Raw genomic sequence first — 16818 nt, 5'->3', positions numbered from 1 at the left:
GTGCGATCAGCCCGCAGCCACCACCCGTGGTGCAGACGAGATATGCGAGCAAGGACGGGTGCGGGCCAGCCCTCCCCGGCAGCCGCCATGTGCACTGTGGGCGAGCGGCCGGCCAGGCGGGTCGAGGGTGCCCCCCCTACCCACTTTTAACTCTCAGACAGGTACGTGGACTGGGCACAGACCCCCCGGCGGTCGGTTTTTGGAGCCCGCGAAGTGAACATTGGGCAAGTGCAAGTAGCGCTGTTAAGAGCTGGGGAGACCACAGTGTGAAGGAAACAGCACAACTAACAAGGCCATCCGCGAGCAGGAGCGGACAAGGGCTAACCCTCACCGGCGACCACGTTGTGCGTTGTGGGCAAGCAGCTGGCCGGCCGGGTTGAGGGTGGGTGTGCCCCCCCCGCGCACTCAGTACTGCCCAACAGGCGCCTGTGGCGGGCACGGCCCCTCCAGCAACTACAGCTCGGAGCCCACACAGAAGACCGCGAGACGGGGAGAGGGAGCGCCGTTCTTGCAGCTGCGCCGTACTGCGTGAGCACCTGCTCGGGTCTTCCCCCACATTAATCACATTAATCAACATACGCCCAGGCGCGCAGAAGGGCAGTTGAAGAGCCGGTACACCCGGAGGAAGGGTGAATGACATTACGACCCACGAGGCCCTCAGCCCCTCCCCCATCAACAACGAACTTGCTGGGATCCCGGACGCGAACACCCTGAGCAGATCATAATCAGCTGGTGTACAGAAGAATCGAGCACCCGTGTGTGGGTTCGGGGATGGGCAGGCCCTCCCCCGGGGATCACTGAGTGCACTGCCCATACCACCCGCTCCCCCATCAAGGAGATAGGGGGAAAAAATCGAACTGCTGCACATACGGGGGGACACAAGTTGTGGCAGGCCATAAACAGCAATAACGTGGCCCTCCCCCCCTAGCATCCTGCCATAATACATCCCAAGGAGCACAGGTGAGCCTCGCGACACAGTCTGGCGGGGTGGGGGGACTGAGGAGCCAGCACATCTCGACGGCAGCACAGTGGAATAAAGACCCTAAGCGCGACAGCAAGAGAAACGCGGAACTATAAGACTGCCCACAACAAAGGCCGGTAGAACCACATCAAGACACAGTTTAGCTCACGCTCAGTATGCCCAGAGGCAATAAGCATAACAGAAAGGGGCCTATGGACGCATACACCAGTGCCAATATGGTAGACCACGCTACTGGATCGTCAAGGGCCGCCACCCCAGAACCACAGAGCCCAAGAGGGGACTCCCCGGACCCTACATGGTGGCACTGCAGAAGGATTTTCCGCAGTTAACTCTAAACTGGATGAGTTTGGTACCACCATTTCGTCCGTTAAAGCGGATCTCCATCAGGTAAATGCACGAGTACTAGAAACAGAGAACCGGATAAGCACTGTGGAGGACACTGTAGTTATCCACGGCAAGGACATGGAAACCATCAAGAAGCACTTGAAGGTAGTCCAGATGAAATGTGAAGATTTGGAATCGAGGTCCCGCCGTAACAATATTAGGGTGGTGGGACTGGCGGCAAAACAAATCAATTTCCCAATGGAGGTCTTCATGGAAGAAGTAATCCGGCCAGTAGTTCCGGACACGCAGCTCTCTCAGCAGTTTCTGATCAAGAGGGCCCACAGGGTCCTGGCATCACCCCCGAAGCCTCGCGCACCGCCACGTACAGATATAGCCCGCATCCTTAACTACCGAGATAGGGATAGGGATGCAATCCTGCGGTTGTCCCGGGAGAAAGGCACCCTAACATATGACTGCAAGGATACACATCTATCAAATGGGGTACAAGCTGCCCCGTCGCAACTTCGACCAGATCAAAAGAGCACTGAGGGCGCGAGATATCCCCTATGCAATGATGTACCCCGCCAAGTTGCGCATACAACATGCTGGAAAGACGCACTTTTTTGAATCCCCCGATGAGGCCATGGGGTATATCGAACGGAATATCCCTGAAACAGCAAATGAAAAGGATCCAGTACCTGGACGCAGCAAATGAGACTATACCACGAGCGTGAGAAGACATAAGAATCTACAAATTCTGGATATGTGAAGATACAGGTGCTGCGGCCCTCAAGGCGGTCTGGTTGGCAGACTGAAAGGGGAGTATGACCGTACAGAGCCACCCATCAGTTCAAAGGTTGAAAAGTTCAGTGGGTTTTACACCGTCGCGTTGTGGGGATGGTGAGGGAGGGGGGCAGGAAAGGAGTTGGGCCAGTTGCCCATGGCGAGAAGAACAAGAAGCACTTGTGTACACACGAACCATGAATATGCACCCTGCTAAGTCAGCAGGAAGTAGACGGAAGAAGAGACGGTGCACAACAAATAACACTGTTGCATACGGCAGAAGTAATATGGCAATACCTCAGTGGAGAGAGAGGCTGCGGCATATCTATGACAACACTACCGAAGATACAGGAGATGCAGTGGGTTAGGCTACTCACGTGGAATGTTCAGAGTCTAGCACATCCGATAAAAGCAAGAAAGATACTAGCATATGCAACTCTGCATAAGATCGACATATTATTCTTACAAGAGACGGATGCCACCAGGAAAGTTACAGATGCATTCGCACGAAACTGGGGACACATAAAAGCGGCAACGAACTACTCCTCAATGGTGCGAGGGGTCCTCACAATAGTACACAAGAGGGTGAACTTCCGTGTGTCCAAAGTACTGGCTGACGAAGAGGGCCGCTAAGTGATAATGTGGGGACAGCTACATAACGGGGAAGTTATATTGGTCAATACTTATGGTCCAAACACAGACAGCCCCTAGTTCTAGCTTCGCATCATGGAACTAATATCAACAATCGGTACAGCGAATGTGATCTGGGGCGGCGACCTCAATCAAACTATAGACCCTGAGATGGACCGGTCGGCAGGAAACCATAGACCAATTACCAAAGCGGCACTCATGCTCAAACAGGCAATGGTTACCTTACCCATGGCAGACATATGGAGGGAACTGCACCCCCTTGAGCGAGACTATACATTTTACTCCGGGGTACACGGTACCAGCTCACAAAATGATTACTGGCTGTGCTCCCCCGAACTGATGCCACAGATGGAACAGTGCTCAATCCTACCACGCACAATGTCAGACTATTCCCCGGTCCTCCTGAGAATGTCACTCAAAAATTTGGAACATACCACCCGCACATGGCGCATGCCACCAGAACTGCTCAAGGACGAATCAGTGATCGAACCACTTAGAATAGAGATAGAGGATTTCTTTGGCCGCAATGCTGGCACAGTACAGACCCAGAGTTTGGTGTGGGAGACATTCAAAGTGTGGCTGAAAGGCCAGCTGATGGGGGCATCATATGGAACCTGAGGGAAATAAGGAAAAGCTTGTCACAGACAGAACGGGAATTGAAGGACCTTGAGGCTCAACAAACCATGCCCTTAGGGAAGGAGCAGCTGCAAAAAATACAAAAACACTTGGAAAAATTCAAGACACTTGCAGGAAAATAAGTTTTCTACATGACCCAACCTATGAGGGCAAGGAAATATGGTGAAGGGAATAAGGCGAGTAAGGCAATGGCAACCCTTATCAGAACCGAACAGGGATCAAGATATATTACCAGTATCCACGATGCAGAAGGGAATGTAAAGACGGCCCCAAACGAAATAAACAAAGAATTCCAGCGATTCTACTCCAAACTATATGCAAATGCGGACACAGTGACCCAGGGAGACCTAATATATATGGACTCATTCCCATTACCCAAATTGGGGGACGAGGAAAGATCAATGCTAGACCTCCCGCTGACAGCCGAAGAAATAGAACAAGCCATTTCGGACCTCCATGCAGGTAAAGCCCCTGGGTAAGACGGTATTCACTCGACCACTACAAGGTATTTAAAACTGAGCTGGCCCCGAGACTATTGGAAATCTGTGAAGAGGCACTTGAGAGGGGAAAGCTACCAGGCACCACGAGAGAAGCAATCGTAACAGTCCTCCTGAAGCCTCAAAAGCCCCCACAAGACCCTGCATCCTACCGCCCATTGTCATTGATAAATTCAGACGCAAAGATTTATGCAAAGGCGATAGCAAATCGACTGCTTCCGCACATGAGTAAATTAATTAACAAAGATCAAACGGGGTTTAACCCAGCCCGCTCGACGGCATTAAACCTACGGAGATTCTTTGCAATAGCATCACAGCTAGACCCGAAAGCGAAGGCAGCCGCAATTACACTTGACGCTGAAAAAGCTTTGACTCAGTATCATGGAACTACATGTTTGCAATACTAGACAAACTGGGGTTTGGGCCAATATTCAAGAGTTAAATCTGCATGTTGTACAAGAATCCTGTAGCAATGGTGATACCTAACAGCACATTGTCCTCTCCTTTTGAACTGGGTAGGGGCATCCGTCAGGGCTGCCCACGGTCTCCTCTCATATTTGCGCTTACAATAGAATGTATGGTCGCTAAGGTCAGGTACGAACATATGTGGAGGGGTATTCGTATTAGAGGGAACCCCCAATTACTGTCCTTATATGCAGACGACACAATGGTGTACGTCAGATGTCCAGCACATTTGCCACCGATAATCCAAGAAATAAATACATTCTCTGCATATAATTCCACTGACTCCAAACACAGAGCAATCCCCCACCACAGCAACATTTAGGTGGTCCCCCACAACAGCACGGTACCTGGGAATAATAATGTCCACCGACAAGCAAACCCTTTACGCTAACAATTATGAGCCATACCTGAAACTCCTGGAGCATAAACTTGCAGTTTGGAGACGGCTGCCGATGTCCATGTATGGCCGCGTGGCCCTGCTCAAGATGTGGTAGCACCCAAATTATTATACATGTTTTGCGGGATACCCATTTGGCCGGGCAGGGATTTCTTTCAGAGGCTACAGAAACTAGCGGTCACCTTTGTATGGGCAGGGAAATCGGTGAGACTAAAATGGGCAAGGCTATGCGAGCGATATGAAACCGGTGGACTGACAGTCCCAGACCTCGTATTAAGCTTCCACGCAGCACAGGCGCACTTTGCTAAGTACAGGGGGGAATCGTCAGAAAAGCATGCACATATGCAGGCTGAGAAATTTGCAGTAGCCCCAGCCGACATACGGATGATGCCTTACACAACCAGGAAGGGCAATATAAAAGAAGTAGACCCGGTGAGTTCTACAGTTCGCGCCTGGCTAGCGCTATTTGCCAGAGTGGGGTGTGAGAACCCATATTGGCCACACACCCCTGTATGGCACCATCCCGACTTGGAGCCAACATTTGACACGACCATGCAGCGTAAGTGGGATCCGGACAAGGAAATGAAAATAGGAGACCTATTCCCAGAGAACAGTTTTACAACACTTGACATAGTACATAAAGTGGGGAAGGGACTCATCACCACTCTACAGTATTATAGACTAAAAGCTGCATGCAAAAAGAAATGGCCGTCTTTCCCCGTAGCCCCCCCGATTCATGAATTCATCAGCAGTGTTGTCTCCGGAGTGATTCATTGGCTCGGTGTCAAGCCTCTATAAAGCGGCCCAGGAACACACCCCCTCAGGGAATATAATGAAACGAAAATGGCAACGGGATCTACACACTGACATAGAAGACAACCAGTGGTTAAGATACTGCCGGTACACCAAGGAGATATCTATTAATTCTAATTTCAGGTTAATTCAGTTTAAAATCCTAAACCACTTACATATAACTCCCAAGCAGGTCTCCAATTATGACCCTTCTGTTCCATCAGCCTGCCCCAAATGCGGCGCCCACAACGCAGACTCTATACATATGTACTGGGAAGTTGTAGATGAAACAATAAGTGTCATCACAGGGATACAGATCCCAGCTCCCACACAAATATCTCCTGGACGATATTGGGAAGGCTTCTGTAAAAACTCAGATTCATGACTGTAGCAGGGGCATTGGCGAAAAGAAACATATTCAGAAAAGGGATTAGTGGGCACAGCCTATTTTCTTAATTTTCATATATATTTTTCAACAGTTTGAAAAAAATTGTTTGGTCCTGTCGCCAGTTGCCTCCCCGTTTGCAAGGGTGGTGTCAAGTAAAGATGTACAAATGACTGGATCAGATTTTCCAGTACACTGGAAGGACCTAAGTGGGCATTTCCACGTAATTACTTAAAATTAACAAATTAAAGTTGTTATTCGTTCATGAGAAAAATTGGTGACGAAACTTTGCAGATTCAGCAAAACTTTTATAGTTTATTCAATTATGCTTCATAGCAGGCTTTTAGCACCATTTTTTGTCATCCAATGCATTTCGGTCTATGGAAGACCTTCTTCAGGGACTTAGTGCTTGTAATTGCCTTATTGATAATTTCTTTCTTATTCAAAAGAGTTTTCAAAATATTCCCCCAAACAGTATTGCTTTATAATGTTATTGTATCCTTATTAAGGTCTTCTTGTGCCTATTTCTGGAGGGTAATCTGTTTTGTAGCACTCTTTAAACAGCAAAGAAACATATTACAATTATGGAAATCCAAGGCAGCCCTCACAGTAGAGGCATGTCTGCGAGACTTTTTGTATGTTCAAGACACAGAAGAACTCTATGTGAATAGTGTCAACTCTACCAGTAGACCGAAAGACATTTGGGCACCATTACGAGCTTAACTCAGACACAACCAAGGGGGGAAATCGGAAGACTCCTCATGAACTTTACTAGCAAACGTAAATAGAAACAAATGAAAATGTCCACAAAACTAAAATAATATAACTAAGTGTGGAATAGTACAACTGTATAACATGGAGATGGTATGCATGATATGAATAATGTAAAGGTATGCGATCAATGGTTCTATGTTACTTTATTCTCTCCGAAAAGGTTTTTGTTACGAAATATACTGTACTCATCAGCAAAAATGAAAGTTTAAAAAAAAATAATAATTCGAAAGCCGGAAGCCACTGGACATGTTGAAATTTGTCCACCATCTGTACAATATGATGAGCCCTCACCTTGGGAGGCAAGCACTTTCCCAAGGGCGTGTCCAACACAGGCCTGATATACTGGAGCTGTTGGGAAGGTGTCAGATGTGACTTCTTGAAATTGAGGGAGAAGCCTAGCTTGTGGAGGGAGTGGCAGGTGAGGCTGAGATGATCCAACGCTTGCTCGGGAGAACTCACACGGATCAGCCAGTCGTCCAGGTAGGGGTAGACGTGAATCCCCCCCCCTCGCCTGAGATACGCTGCCACCACCACCATTAGCTTGGTGAAGACCCTCGGGCGGAGGTCAATCCGAATGGCAGGACCCGAAACTGAAAGTGCGAGCTGCCAGCCGCAAACCTCAGGTACTTTCTGTGCTTTGGATGAATCTGCACAAAAATGTAAGCATCCTGTAGGTCCAGAGACACCAACCAATCCTGAAGTCGACGGGCCTGGAGGACCTGAGAAAGAGCGACCATCTTGAACTTGTCCTTCCTGAGGCGTTTGTTCAAGCAACGCAAGTCCAAGATGGGTCTCGATCCCCGTCTTTCTTTGGAATAAAAAAATATGGGGAATACCATCCCTTGTTCCTCTCTGCTACAGGCACCAGTTCTATAGTGCTGTTCTCCAGCAGGGTCAAGATTTCCTGCACAAGGAGCGGATCCAGAAGCTTCAAAGAGAGACCCCGGTGGATTGTCGTGAGGCCGCTTTAGGAAGGGAAGGCAGTAGCCATGGGCTATTGTATCCAGAACCCACGCATGCGAAGTAATAGCTCGCCATTATTCGAGATGCTGAGACAGTCTGCCCCCAACCGGTGAACAATGGAACATGGCCTCATAACTATCTTGGAGTGGCTGTGGCAGCGCCTGAAGGCAAAGAGGCAGCTGCCTGAGCGGCTTTGGCACCCCTATTTCCCTGACCACCATGGGTACTTTTACGTTGACCCCTTTGATTGGTGGCTCCTATCGTCCTACCAAAAGAGTAGTAACGGAAGGAACCTCCCCTCTCCTACTCTCCCTTAGGACGAAAAGGCAGAGGTTGACGCACAGCTGCGCTCAAAGATTTAGCAGCAACTTTTGAGGTCTGCAACCTCTCAAGGCTCTCATCAGCTTTGCTGCCAAACAGATGAGAGCCATCAAAGGGCATGATCAGAAGACGGGCCTGTACATCCGGAGCAAAACCCGACTTCTGCAACCACGCAAACCTGCGTATAACAGTACTCGTAGCCATGGACCGCCTAACACTGTCAGCCGTGTCCAACCAAGACTAAAGGGATTCACACATGGCATCCTTGCCATCTTGAACGAGAGCAAGGAACCCATCCCTTTCTTCCCCCTCAGGAATATGCTTGGCCCCTAGAGAGACAATTCCACAGAGTGTGTGAAAATCTTGCCAAGGCACAAGTGGAGATGGCTGACTTCAGCACCATACTCCCCGCAGAAAACACCTTGCATGCCCAACCATCGAAGCGTTTGTCGTCCATATCAGGAGGGATGGTAGGGTACGCCGTCTGCCTCAAGGTGGCAGAAGCCGCCTGAACCACCAAGCGCTTGGGAGTGGGGTGTGAGAATAGGTAGCTGGGGTTTCTACTGGAAGGGCAGTATTTTTTAGTTAACGACTTGTTAACCGCCGGAAGAGACTGCGGGGTCTGCCAAGTAGCCGCCACCCTTTTTTGCAAAGTCAAATGAAACGCTAACACTGGTTCAGTGGACAGACCTTGATCCAAAATATCAGTAAGATCATCCTGAACAAATGCCACTGGAGGACTGAACCAACCAAGATACTCAGTAACTCTGGCCATCAATCTCCTATAGGAGGATTCCGCATGAGGCTCAGGCTCAGGCCTGCCAAACTCCACCTCAGGCGATGTGTCCAGGCCACTGGCATCAGGCAATGACTGACGCAACTCCTCCAATTGACTGTCTCCGGAAAAGACAGGAGCCTCATCAGGATCAACAGGTTCAAACTCCAAACCCGACCTCTCCTCATCCTCAGATATCATCCAGAGACTGAAAGAACTCCTGCCTAAGAACAGGAGTGGGCCTGGAGTCGACAAAAGGCTGCCCCGTCTTGGAGTTAGCCTTTCTTGGAGAATCCACAGTACCAGGGATCTCCACCGGCAAATTCCGGCCAAATGGCCCCAAAGGCGCCGACTGCTTCGGCATCGACAATGGCGCCAATGGCTCCGAGGGCTGGAGTGAAGGCAAAGCACCGACAGTCGTACTCGACGGACACGGCACTGACTGAGTCGACGCCAACCTCGAGCCCTTACCAGACTTCTGCGGTTTCGCCAGGGACGAAGACCCAGACCTGGACCTAGCACGTCTCTGGCGATCAACCGCAGCCTTGTCCGAACGGGACCTCAATGGTTCTCGATGTTTATCGTGCCGAGGACCCGGGGCCCAAAGGCGCGCAAACTTCGGACTGAGAACGTTCCCTGCCGGCTTCTTCCGAAGGCGCGGATGGAACTGTGCCCTGGGACTGGAAAATCACCACCATTTTCTCCCTGAAGGCCTCCCATTCCTCTGGAGTCGAGGATTTAGTGGGACAAGTCACTTTCCTCGCAGTGCCATCATCCGACGAGGACGGGGAAGGCGACCGGTGACGCCGCTTCCGGAAGTGCCGAGACAAGGATGACGAGTGGCTGGACCCACGCCGGGACCGAGATCCCCGGGACTCCTTCCGACGAGGAGAGTCACCCCACGAATCGTCAGTGGAAACACCCGCAGCTTTTTGGGACTTCTAGGTTTTTTAGAAACCCGACCTACCTGTAACTTCCCCTTAGGCTCCCGCAAGGCCTTAGCAGTCAACGACTGGAACTTCGAGCAGTCGTCACTATCATGATGACTCTCGCCCAGAGACCACAAACAAATGCGGCGCGGGTCTGTAATCGACATCTTGGATTTACAGTCCCTGCAAGTCTGAAAGCCAGACCACGCAGTCGAGGCGTGCCGAGTTCCCGAAGCAAACATGTTCGCTGAAAAAACAGAACTGAGGCTACGGGGCCCCGTGCGTCCTATTTATAACATCTGGTGACGTCTCCCTAGATGGAGGCCTTCGAGGGACATCGACCCGACGCCATCGACGCAGGACGCCCTCTGCCGAAAAATTTCCGAAGCAGCACAGCTTTGGACATTACATGTCAAAGATGTGGAATATATTGGAGGACACAATCCATTCGAAGTATCCCTGCAGGAGAGACTCCCCCCTTTGGGGACAATGACACGTTTCTGTGAGGAACTCCCCAAGTCAACTACCATAGCTGCATATAAGGGATGATCTTCTATGAAGAGCAGTGTGGCAACTTTACGTTTGGCTGAAGACAATGTGAAAAGAAACATATGGAAGAAAAAGGGAAGATGTCTCTTTAACCAGAGACGTGTATTTAAATGTGACGCGTGAAAGCAGAAAGAGAGTGCTGTGCACAGGGTAAGCCCCCTGACATCACGCCATGTGGAGGTGGAGTCGAGACATGTCGTGGAATCCGCAACTTTCGAAGAGCGAGAGAAACACAATGGGAGACGCTGAAAGCCCAGCGTATTCAACCACAACGGAAGCGGTACAAGAAGGTAGATATAGGAGAAGTACCTGGTAGTGGCGTGACCACACTTGCAGACTTGTGGGCAAGATGCCAGAGAAACAGTGCCAATACTTCTGAGATGGGAAGTCTGCACGGCATACAATCGCCAGCATCTGCGGAAAGAGAGACGCAGTGCCTGAGCGTGAGCCAAGCCCTGCAAACCTTACCTACACAATGAAATGTACCAGTGGAATCGGGAATAGTGGAAGACCACCGGGGAATCATTATGTGCAAGAAGAAACTTGTCCCTTTCCTAAGGAAGAGATCAAAACTATAACGTTGAATGATTGGAACTATAAAAACCAGAGAAAGCAAATATCAGACAATCCGGTCAGGGAAGACCGGTTTCACTTGAAGAGAGAGACTCTTCCCATTTCTGAGGATGAGATGACATAGATGAAAGTAATTTACAAGGGATGTGACCCATGTATAAAAGACAGTTAATCAAGCTAGGTGGGGAGCCAACAGAGGCTGGGAACTAAAACCCTGGGAGGATGGGCAACCACCTTATGTATTCAGAGTTGAATGCTGGAGAAAGAACAAACTAGAACATATAAAACGAGAAAGACGAAATAAAGCTTGCCAGTGAACAAGATAAAGATCAGACAGCCTCAGAGAGAGAAACCCTGGCCAAGAAAGCCTAAAAGGGAATCAAGGCAAACATAATTTAGGAACGCCTGAGCAAAGCGACTGGGAGGAACGTATATGCGATAACAAGAGTCTAACAAACTACTGGAAGGAAAAGTACTTCAAAGCTAGGGCCACAGAAATCCCAAAAACCAAGAGTCATTTTGAAGAACTACAAGACTTGATAAGAAAGACGATCCATGGAGATTGTGCTAAGTATAATATAAGCCAAAAAGAAACCTCTATACAAAAATACTATCCAAGAAGAAGAAAAGACCAGATGAAGACGAGAACTTCTCTTGGCCTATTTACTGTGGTTATATCTAGTGGTAGTGTCAGATAGAGTTCGTTTGGATGGAGGACCCATTTACTTTGGACTTTGACATCTGACAAGCACCTTTAGTTCCTTCAGATAGGCTAGGTATTCCCTTTAGCAAAAGGGAGGGATAGGCAGTATTCTTATAATTTTCATTAAAGTGTATACAAAATGTCCTCAAAGTGTCCGACTCCTTCTTCCGACCCACCACAGTTTATACAAATAACTATAGTATAACTCTACCACTTAGCTCAAAAAAGGATAGAAGATAAAAGACACAAAGCATGAAAAACAGATGTCCAAGGGAGAGGTGTGATGACCCCATACAGCCTTCCCACAAAATAAAAAAAATGAGAATCAGCGAAGTAGACATGGAACAGAGCCAAAGCAGGGCAACCATTGCTCCTTTTAATTTAAAGCTGAGGCCAATGCTGAGTGACCCAGATTTAAAGATTTAAGGGCACTCCACAAGTTAACTTCAGATGTTTTGGGTTTCTTCCTTGATGGGTTAGAGAATGCAATAATCTAGTAAACAGAATTACTGAACTCTTGTTCGGTAGGATCTGGTGGAAAATGCATTAGCGGGTGTTAAAAGTCATTAAAAGTATGCCTAACATGTTAAACATTGCCATGATTATTTCCCAAAGGCGTATTTTAATGTAATGGTCCCATCATCCACAGGCAACTGGCACAGAGCAATCCCTTTGAGAAACAATATTTATGGACTTTTTTTTATTAACATGTTTCAGTTTAAAATAAACTTTTCATTTTGTCTTATCAAACATCATACAATTGAGTTATACATTTCAATCAGTTCTCATTTTCAATTTTGTCCATAATCTTCCAAAAATGAAAAATTATATAAAATCATCCGTTTCTCAGTCCCTAACAATATCCAGGCCCATCTTTCCTCCGAGCTCAATGTCTTATGAGCGATCTCAAAGTAGGATTGACATACATTTCTCTCTTGGTCGAGAGCAGGACAGGACATAATAAGATGATACAAGCTTTCTGTTTCCGCCTGATTTTTGCATATCCTACAAGGGATTTCTTTGTTTACTTGCTGTTTAGTTCTTACTAATCTTTCCCTTGTGGGTAATATGTTTAACCGAAGTTTCACAAAAAACATTCTTACGTCTTTATCAGGGAATATAAACAAGTACGGTGGCAATTCATTGATGGCTCTGATCCCAGTTTTACTTATCTGATTTTCTTTATACCGGGTTATTTATTCATTCGTGTTTATCCAGTCATTATACATTAATTGTTTCTTGGCATGTTGAGGTCTCATTTGTAGCATTTCTTCTGTTAGATCTTCTTTTCTTAATGCTGTTATTATTTGTTGTTTCCATTTTAGTAATGCCCTCGCATTTATAGGATTCGATTTTAAAATTTGTAGAGCTGGCACTTTTTATTCCCATGTTATTTTTCAGTAAAGATCAAATTTTTTCCAGCGTACCGCAGAGGTCAGTTTTTAAACTGCTATTTCAGCACAAATTCGGGGTGTTGGAAATGATTTAGGCAGCCTCATTATTTTCCGCCAGAAAGTAGCTTCCAGTATAGGCCATATTTTTTCAGACAAATTTAGTAGTGTTTCACTTCCATATGTAAGGATCGGAATAACCTTGCTCGTATAGAATGTAATAATTGGCCGGAAGGAGAATTTACCAAATTTTTCATGGAGTATATACCCTTTTGCCAATACCATTACTTTTTTATTTTAGATGCATCTCCAATTATTTTTCTTCCATTGTCTGACTAATCACAATTCCCAGGTACTTGTAAAAGGATACAATGCTGATTGGGCAGTTATTGATGTGGATCACTGGTTTCTTTTTATTTTGTTTCAGTTTCATAATGGCCATGATTTTGGTTTTCGCTATATTTTTTTAAAGTCATTTCTTTCCATATAGTCTGCCAGCAATCCAAGACTGTCCTGTATACCTTTTGATGTTTTATCAAACAATACGATGTCGTCAGCATACATCATTATTGGTATCTTTAGTGAGTTTATTCTTGGGGGATATATTTTATCCAACATCATTTCACAGGGAAGATCTGATGTGAACAGGTTGAAAAGGGTGGCTGCAAACCGGCAACCTTGTTTTAGCCCATTCGAGGTCTCAATATAGGCAGTCATTTGCCCATCTTCAGTTAACCTTACTCGTATTTTTGTTGAAGAGTAGAGTAACCTTATTGGTTGTAATATATGTGTAGGGCAGTTCCACTTTTCCAATTTGTTCCATAACAACTGTCTTTTCACACAGTCGAAAGCAAGGTGTAGGTCCACAAGAGCTATCCAGACCTGTTGGTTGTAGGTCTTTGCTTCATGTTTTATAAGGTTCAGGAGAAAAAGATTGATGTTTGTACCGACTGCGCGGACAAAACCAGTTTGTCGAGGCGCAATCCGTTTATTTTCCGTATCCCATTCCGTTAGTGCCCTCAAAAGGATAGTAGCAAATACTTTCCCCAAAGGGTCTAATAATGCAATGGGCCTGTAATTTGTGGGAATATGTTTGTCTCCTTGTTTAAAGATTGGAATAAGGACAGCTAGTTTCCATGTAAAGGTATTTGATTCAATTGGTTAATCAATGTAATAATTTGTAGTATTATGTCCGCCCATATCTCTGGTGAGGCTTTGATTTTTGCATTTGTGAGGCCATCTGGCCCTGGAGCTTGTGAATTATTCAATTTCATTATGATTTGTAGAATTTGTTGTCTTGTTATTGTGATTTGCCATTTATTCATTTTCGGATGAACTGCAAGTTCAAGGGTAGCCTTCTTCTTGTATAAAACAGTAAAATGTTCCAGCCAACAGGCTTCAGTAACATTTTGTATCTTCCGATGTTGGGCAAATTGTGTTGGGTTAAGTAAACTCCATAATTCTCGGGTGTTTACGGTTAGTAAGGAATGATAGCATTTGCTCTGAATCACGTTGTAACATGATGCAGCTTTTATGTGATTTTATCCAATTCCGATATTTTTCTTTGGCTGTGTAGATTGCAAGCTGCGATTCTTTAGTTAGTAACTTATTTAGATTTCTACATAGTTTTTGTAGCTCTCTTTTTTTCATTGCAATCAGCGGATCGTAACTATGCGTATGAGGAAGTTTTTTTACGATCTTTTTGGGGTTGATAATGTGGTTCAAATAGCCACTCGTAATTTATTTTCTCCAAATCTTTTTTTTCTGTGGCTTGATAGATCTTATTTAGACCTAGTACGTCAACTGACTTTAGTCTCAATCTTGTGGCTTTTGCATTCAGTTCCATGAAAGGGAGTGTAATTTTCTCTTGGTATACGTCTTGCTTTAGCCATGTCATTGACATCATGCGATGGTCGCTATTGATATTCACTTTAATCTCTGTTTTTATTAGTGTCTTCGGGATGTTCTCCGAAATATATATATAATCCAGTACTGCTTTCGATGTACCCTGTGACCATGTCGGAATTAATTGATGTTTGACGTTCTGATAGGTGCCAATAAGGCTAAGGTTTCTTGTTTTCATTTCTTTCATCCAAGATTTAGCTCTCTGGGACAGATCGTTCTTCTCTTTTTGATTTTCCAGATTTATCAAAAATGTGTATATTTAGATCTTCACAAATTATTTTGTCAATTACTGGAAACTTGTTGACAAGTTTATCGAGAGCTGTCAGAAATGTATCTAAGTATTGTATTTCATTAACCGCTAAGGGGTTCCAATATGGACATTTACTGTACACTTTGCCTACACAAAACAAACTCGTCTTTACCTGCTTTGAATACCTGGTCAAAATTATTAACAACTAGGTGCTCATGTTTAATTGAGCTGTAATGTCAATGGAAGGCGTAAAAGCCTTGCGTATGACTTTTACACCCTTGCATTGATTGACGCCACGGCTAATTTTCATTAATTTGTATTGCAGAGAAGAGCGGCGAAAACGTAACTTGCTTTTCTGCGTCCTCCCTTCCTCTCCGCCATACAAATGCGCCAGCATGGATTTTCATGCCGGCGCAAATGCTCGAGATCCCTATGGGGCCCGCCTGCTTAATGTACCAATCTCTGCCATGTGAGCATGACAGTGAGCGTGTACAATTTTAATGAAACCCTCCCTGACTTGCATGCATGGTAAGAAGTGTTCCAAGTTGAAATGAAACCTTCCCCGACATGCCAACATGTCAAAGAGCGTTTAATTGCAATTGTGAGCACCACTTGCTATGCGAGCATGGCAAGCGGCTCTGACAATGAAAAGTAAACGCTGCCCGGCATGATTTACTCACTTTGTACTGCAGAGTGCAAATGTGAAGGGCAAAAGGTGGCGTACATGCCCTTTACAATTGCATCTTGCAGTGGAAATGAAGAACATTTGGAAGCAGGGACGAGGCTACGCCCAAGTTGTGATCACTTAAAGCATGGTAGGGACAGAAGATGGATAGGTTGAAATCTTTTTTTTGTTCACAAAGATGCCTCTTGCCCTCTTCAGTGTGCTGTACACTATTAAAGCTTCATGTAATTTTACTCCAAATAGCACATCTTATGAAAATAAATGTAAACATCTCTAAAGGTCTGAACTACAACTGAATACACAATAAAGGCTCTAGTAGCTGAAAGGTCTGGTTTCATCACCCTTTAATCATAGCCAAAGTTGACTTTTATAAAAACACATTCAAGTTTTCCAAGAAAGTAAAAGCAGTTTCTCCCACCTACAAATCTACTTAACTAGACATGGTGCAACACAAATCTAAGAAACAATGGTCTGAAAAATTATATCCCCAGTCAGTATAGAGAACAATCATTAAAAAAATAAACTCAGTGTATTTCATTATGTTTTAAGCACTAATGTAGTCTTACCTCCTGCTGTCACAGCATTTTCCGCATTGATCTCTTGTGTGAGGTTCTGTGCCTGTGAGTCAGTTTCAACAATTTGCTCAGATAACTCTGTATTTGTCTGGCCACTGCCGAGACGCTGCTTTAGTAATGACACCTAAAAATCAGTGTTCATATAATTATTAATCATTTAAGAAGCTTCATTTTTCAAATAGCTATCCTATATTGTTGGGTAAGGCATCAGATTTATCGTAGATAAGAGGAAAGGACAACAGAACAATTTTTATTGGTTTTTACAACACACAAATAACAACCAACTCTCCCGACAGTTCCAGTGCCAGCTTCTTAGCATACAATTTGCATAACTTTATTACTATCATCCTCCCCCCCCCTTAGCTTGAGCTTCCTCCATTACTCCTTCAAATATCATGTCTCAGGGGGCTCTTCCCCTTCACTGCTCTCGGGCGTATCCTGTGCGCATGGGCTGTTTTGGGTGGATCCCGACAATGTGGCCACCAGTTGTCTCCATGCTATCAGAGGTCCCAC

General features: G+C 45.8%; 1 protein-coding gene across 3 annotated transcripts in view; it reads right to left on the bottom strand.

Moving 5' to 3' along the window:
• The window catches only part of GOLGA4 (golgin A4), a 2156782-nt gene that overhangs the window by 1473031 nt on the left and 666933 nt on the right, over positions 1-16818 (bottom strand). For all 3 annotated transcript variants that reach the window (XM_069613207.1, XM_069613208.1, XM_069613209.1), the window contains one exon: positions 16297-16429. In XM_069613207.1, coding sequence (XP_069469308.1) covers positions 16297-16429 — 133 coding nt within the window. The remainder of the gene's footprint in view (positions 1-16296; positions 16430-16818) is intronic.

Source organism: Ambystoma mexicanum, chromosome 5p (genome assembly GCF_040938575.1).
Source record: "Ambystoma mexicanum isolate Mex_15411 chromosome 5p, UKY_AmexF1_1, whole genome shotgun sequence".
In the NCBI taxonomy this organism is placed as follows: domain Eukaryota; kingdom Metazoa; phylum Chordata; class Amphibia; order Caudata; family Ambystomatidae; genus Ambystoma; species Ambystoma mexicanum.
The sequence above is the reverse complement of the archived record's forward strand: the minus strand, read 5'-3'. Positions and strand labels throughout refer to the sequence as shown.